We start from the raw sequence: 6214 nt of genomic DNA, 5'->3' as shown, positions 1-6214 counted from the left end.
ATGGATGGACTTAAAAGTAGACAGTAGATAGCAGTAAAATCACATATTTAGAAGTCATTATCAATTTACTGTGCTGTTTTTATTTATTATAACAAATAATAGCAATAATGAATTACATATTGAAACACCAAAGACTCCCTTATTTTTCACAAGTTGCGGACATTCTCCGTGTATGTTTTACACTTGAAACGTCCATCTTTATTTTCCAACACATTTAACCCCGAACTTTAAGAACATTTGTGAGCTGTTGCGCTCATTTTTTGTCGGTAACTAAGACATGACGAGAGATTATCATCACACTTCAACATCTCTAACATGTAAATCAGCATTGCAAATTAAAATATGTTCTTAATTGTCTTAGCAAATAAATAAATACATGAAACTTGGAAGTACATGTTTGTGTACGACATTACCCAGAAGGCTTAGCGCTGTTGTCAGGAACAGGAAGTAGGTCTGAGCTACAACAATTGTGTGGTTTGATCGATAAATATATATTGATATATTGTTACACGTTGTTGTTCCTACTTCTTCTACACAAGAAACTGACCTAAGTCTGGTTTAGATAGTTGACGCGCATTCGAGCCACGCCCAAAGAAAAAGTTGACTGGCCAAAATGTGCGGAGACGGACCAGGTTCCGAAGGCAGCGCATAACTTACGTGAATTGGTGCGATGGCGACACGGCAAATTCCTGGAGGGACCGATGGATCATGGATGTGTTTATACTCCATGCCTCCAGGGGGCAGCACAGAACCAGCCATACTTTTGTAATGCTAACTTCCTCAGCATTAGCTGAAAACTAGGTTATCATTTTTGTACCGATGTGTGTATGTGTGTAAATGTCAAGGACCAAGACTTCCTGTGCGGTCGCTATGGCAACAAACGGAGGCGGCGACATCAGCAGCCTAGTGTTTCTTCTCCTTCAGCTTGTCTTTGATCTTCTGGGGCTCGTCGTACTGGATCAGACGCAGGATGTCCTTGTTGTCCATCACGCCTTGGATGAACTCGCCCTCGGCAATTTTATCTGGCGAACACGACAGCTGACCAGGGCTTTTCGGAAAAGACAAAAATACGACTTTGTAATTACCGTTGTCCTTCTTCCCGAAGAAGCGCCAGATCTTCTCAGCTCTCTTCTCGGGCGTGTTTTCATCTCCCGAAAGGTTCTCCTGGTCCTCAGCTGGTATCATGTTGAAGATGGACTGCGTGATATAAAAAGATTATGTGGTATTGTACGACAAAACTCCTTTTAGGTTATTATTAATTATGAATGTATCCCAGGTCCAAACAAGTGCAATCAACAAACGAAGGAGAGCACCTACAGAGGGCAGGTGTCCCCCAAACTCAATTAAAAAAATAAAATTGTCCTGTTCAGCCGCTCAGCAGAATAATATTTAAGGGGGGCTTCTGCCAAAAATTGGTTATCATAAGGACATGTGTTTAAAATCATTTAGGCCTTTATCGTGTCCAAAAAATTGAAGAGTTGGCCATTTCTATGGTATTGATTGTAAAGAACTGTTGTTGATCCAATGTTGATGTGCTAAAACCTCTTTGGAAGCTACACACAATATTAACTGTTATTTGTTCTAGCACATAATAAATATGAATAAAGTGTTTGGATGTACTCATTAAATCAATGTGTTCTTGGTTGCCAAAAAGTGATGCAAAGCAGTGACGTGCAGTCAGGGGAGGCAGGTGAGGCGGGGCCTCACGTGCCATCATGGAAAGAAAAAAAATGTAAAAAGAAAATATTTTTTTTAAATTGTTATATGTCTCCAGTGATTATACTATAAAGTTATTTTCCATTTAACTTCACCAGTTTTAGATTATTTTTTATTCAAAATCGCTGAATTTTCACATTTGCTGTTCAAATGAGTGAGTCACCAGCCAGTTGAGCCTCACCATGGACTGTGCAATGACTCGGCTAACTGCTGGCCTGCTGTGCAGTGAGACCGTATTGCTATATGAATTATATTATACATTTCCATACTTTAGTTAGCTGAGGTATATAATGTACAGTGTATTTTGTCAACAACTGTATGTGTGTAACGTATTTCTTGTGCTGAGCAATCATAAAATGGCTGCGAAGACGCACTGGCTGAGGCTCGCAGTAATCCCGCCTCCTGGTGGTAGAGGGCGGTAGTGATCCCAGGGATCATTCTTGTGACTACTCGGCTGCAGAAGAAGTGACAACAAGCAGCAACAGTTAGCAGCGATCGTTTATTTTTTCCTCTCGCCTGGACTTTTAACATGGAGGATTACATATATTTTCTAAACTGGACTTTCAATCGAAGCAGGAGGTAATATTTAAAGGAAAATCTCCATCGAGACAGAGACTTTTAAAACTGAAGAAAGATAAGGAAGACTTCTATAAACAAGTTATCGATGCTTTTGTTCAAAAGGAGCGGCGCATGGACTTAATTTATAAGTAAAGGTACGACCATAAAAACGTTTTTTTTCTTAAATGTACTTTTTTGTGTGCTACAGTTTGTATGTTTAAAGTTAAAGTTAAGTAAAAGTGCCAATGATTGTCACACACACTAGGTGTGGTGAAATGTGTCCTCTGCATTTGACCCATCCCCTTGATCACCCCCTGGGAGGTGAGGGTAGCAGTGGGCAGCAGCGGCGCCGCGCCCGGGAATCATTTTTGGTGATTTAACCCCCAATTCCAACCCTTGATGCTGAGTGCCAAGCAGGGAAGAATGCTGGTATGAGCTTTTAAACATAACTCGTTAACTGCTGCCAATCAAATGGTGAATAAGATACATATGTTTATATATACTTTTATATATATATATATATATATATATATATATACACACATATGTATATATATATATATATATATATGCAGTATATATATACATATATATATATATACATATATACATGCACACATATATATATATATATATATATATATATATATATATATATATATATATATATATATATATATGTCCATCCATCCATCCATCTTCTTCCGCTTATCCGAGGTCGGGTCGCGGGGGCAGCAGCCTAAGCAGGGAAGCCCAGACTTCCCTCTCCCCAGCCACTTCGTCCAGCTCCTCCCGGGGGATCCCGAGGCGTTCCCAGGCCAGCCGGGAGACATAGTCTTCCCAACGTGTCCTGGGTCTTCCTCGTGGCCTCCTACCGGTCGGACATGCCCTAAACACCTCCTTAGGGAGGCGCTCGGGTGGCATCCTGACCAGATGCCCGAACCACCTCATCTGGCTCCTCTCGATGTGGAGGAGCAGCGGCTTTACTTTGAGCTCCTCCCGGATGACAGAGCTTCTCACCCTATCTCTAAGGGAGAGCCCCGCCACCCGGCGGAGGAAACTCATTTCGGCCGCTTGTACCCGTGATCTTGTCCTTTCGGTCATAACCCAAAGCTCTTGACCATAGGTGAGGATGGGAACGTAGATCGACCGGTAAATTGAGAGCTTTGCCTTCCGGCTCAGCTCCTTCTTCACCACAACGGATCGATACAGCGTCCGCATTACTGAAGACGCCGCACCGATCCGCCTGTCGATCTCACGATCCACTCTTCCCTCACTCGTGAACAAGACTCCGAGGTACTTGAACTCCTCCACTATATATATATGTATAAATGATAAATGGGTTGTACTTGTATAGCGCTTTTCTACCTTCAAGGTACTCAAAGCGCTTTGACACTACTTCCACATTTACCCATTCACACACACATTCACACACTGATGGAGGGAGCTGCCATGCAAGGCGCTAACCAGCACCCATCAGGCACGGCCATTCTCCCACTGCGCCACGCCGTCCCTATAACATATATATGTATGTGTGTATATATATATATGTGTGTGTGTGTATATATGTGTATGTGTACATATATATATATATATATGTATATATATATATATGTATATATATACATATACACATATATATACACACACATATATATATATATATATATACATAAACATAGATATGTATATTTATAAAAGTATATTTATATAAGTATATTTATATGTGTGTATATATATATATATATATATATATATATATATATACACATACATTTGTATATATATATATATATATATATGCATATATATGTGTTTATATACATGTATATGTGTATATATATGTATGTGTGTGTGTATATATATATATATATATATATATATATACAAACCCGTTTCCATATGAGTTGGGAAATTGTGTTGGATGTAAATATAAACGGAATACAATGATTTGCAAATCCTTTTCAACCCATATTCAGTTGAATGTACTACAAAGACAAGATATTTGATGTTCAAACTCATAAACTTTTTTTTTTTTTGCAAATAATAATTAACTTAGAATTTCATGGCTGCAACACGTGCCAAAGTAGTAGGGAAAGGGCATGTTCACCACTGTGTTACATGGCCTTTCCTTTTAACAACACTCAGTAAACGTTTGGGAACTGAGGAGACACATTTTTTAAGCTTCTCAGGTGGAATTCTTTCCCATTCTTGCTTGATGTACAGCTTAAGTTGTTCAACAGTCCGGGGGTCTCCGTTGTGGTATTTTAGGCTTCATAATGCGCCACACATTTTCAATGGGAGACAGGTCTGGACTACAGGCAGGCCAGTCTAGTACCCGCACTCTTTTACTATGAAACCATGTTGATGTAACACGTGGCTTGGCATTGTTTTGCTGAAATAAGCAGGGGCGTCCATGGTAACGTTGCTTGGATGGCAACATCTGTTGCTCCAAAACCTGTATGTACCTTTCAGCATTAATGGCGCCTTCACAGATGTGTAAGTTACCCATGTCTTGGGCACTAATACACCCCCATACCATCACAGATGCTGGCTTTTCAACTTTGCGCCTATAACAATCCAGATGGTTCTTTTCCTCTTTGGTCCGGAGGACACAACGTCCACAGTTTCCAAAAACAATTTGAAATGTGGACTCGTCAGACCACAGAACACTTTTCCACTTTGTATCAGTCCATCTTAGATGAGCTCAGGCACAGCGAAGCCGACAACGTTTCTGGGTGTTGTTGATAAACGGTTTTCGCCTAGCATAGGAGAGTTTTAACCTTCACTTACAGATGTAGCGACCAACTGTAGTTACTGACAGTGGGTTTCTGAAGTGTTCCTGAGCCCATGTGGTGATATTCTTTACACACTGATGTCACTTGTTGATGCAGTACAGCCTGAGGGATCGAAGGTCACGGGCTTAGCTGCCTACGTGCAGTGATTTCTCCAGATTCTCTGAACCCTTTGATGATATTACGGACCGTAGATGGTTAAATCCCTAAATTCCTTGCAATAGCTGGTTGAGAAAGGGTTTTCTTAAACTGTTCAACAATTTGCTCACGCATTTGTTGACAAAGTGGTGACCCTCGCCCCATCCTTGTTTGTGAATGGGGCGGTATAGCTCGGTTGGTAGAGCGGCCGTGCCAGCAACTTGAGGGTTGCAGGTTCGATCCCCGCATCCGCCATCCGAGTTACTGCCGTTGTGTCCTTGGACAAGACACTTTATCCACCTGCTCCCAGTGCCACCCACACTGGTTTAAATGTAACTTAGATATTGGGTTACACTATGTAAAGTGCTTTGAGTCACTAGAGAAAAGCGCTATATAAATATAATTCACTTCACTTGAATGACTGAGCATGGAATCTACTTTTATACCCAATCATGGCACCCACCTGTTCCCAATTGGCCTGTTCACCTGTGGGATGTTCCAAATAAGTGTTTGATGAGCATTCCTCAACTTTATCAGTATTTATTGCCACCTTTCCCAACTTCTTTGACACGTGTTGCTGGCATCAAATTCTAAAGTTAATGATTATTTGCAAAAAAAAAAATGTTTATCAGTTTGAACATCAAATATGAAGCTAAGCTACTGTCCATCCATAAAGAAATCCACTATATATATCTACTACTACTACTCTACTACAGTATATGTTGTCTCTGTAGCATATTCAACTGAATATGGGTTGAAAATGATTTGCAAATCATTTTCACAATTTCCCAACTCATATGGAAGCGGGGTTTGTATATACACACCCACACATTGATGTATAGAGGGTTTAGTTCTTCGGGCGATACTAAATCGGTTACTCTGCCGGCTGCTTCGTCTCCCTCGCCCCTCACTTGGAAGCCTTGCCCTCAAGGCAGTGAGATCAAGCCTTTAAACGAGTGGTCAGGTCGGGAGCGGCGCGCGCCGCTGGCACCAAGCACAATTTGCAC

At 40.9% G+C, this 6214-nt stretch overlaps 1 protein-coding gene across 1 annotated transcript in view; it reads right to left on the bottom strand.

Annotated features, from left to right (window-relative positions):
- Window positions 1-374: 374 nt before the first annotated feature.
- rcvrna (recoverin a) overlaps window positions 375-6214 on the bottom strand; it is a 6469-nt gene continuing 629 nt past the window's right edge. Inside the window, exons 2-3 of the mRNA XM_061981486.1 lie at window positions 1086-1197; window positions 375-1022 (exon numbers count right to left, since the gene is read on the bottom strand). Coding sequence (XP_061837470.1) covers window positions 904-1022; window positions 1086-1197 — 231 coding nt within the window. The 3' untranslated portion in view covers window positions 375-903. The remainder of the gene's footprint in view (window positions 1023-1085; window positions 1198-6214) is intronic.

Source organism: Nerophis lumbriciformis, linkage group LG24 (genome assembly GCF_033978685.3).
Source record: "Nerophis lumbriciformis linkage group LG24, RoL_Nlum_v2.1, whole genome shotgun sequence".
Taxonomy (NCBI): domain Eukaryota; kingdom Metazoa; phylum Chordata; class Actinopteri; order Syngnathiformes; family Syngnathidae; genus Nerophis; species Nerophis lumbriciformis.
This window is presented reverse-complemented; position numbering and strand designations above follow the sequence as displayed.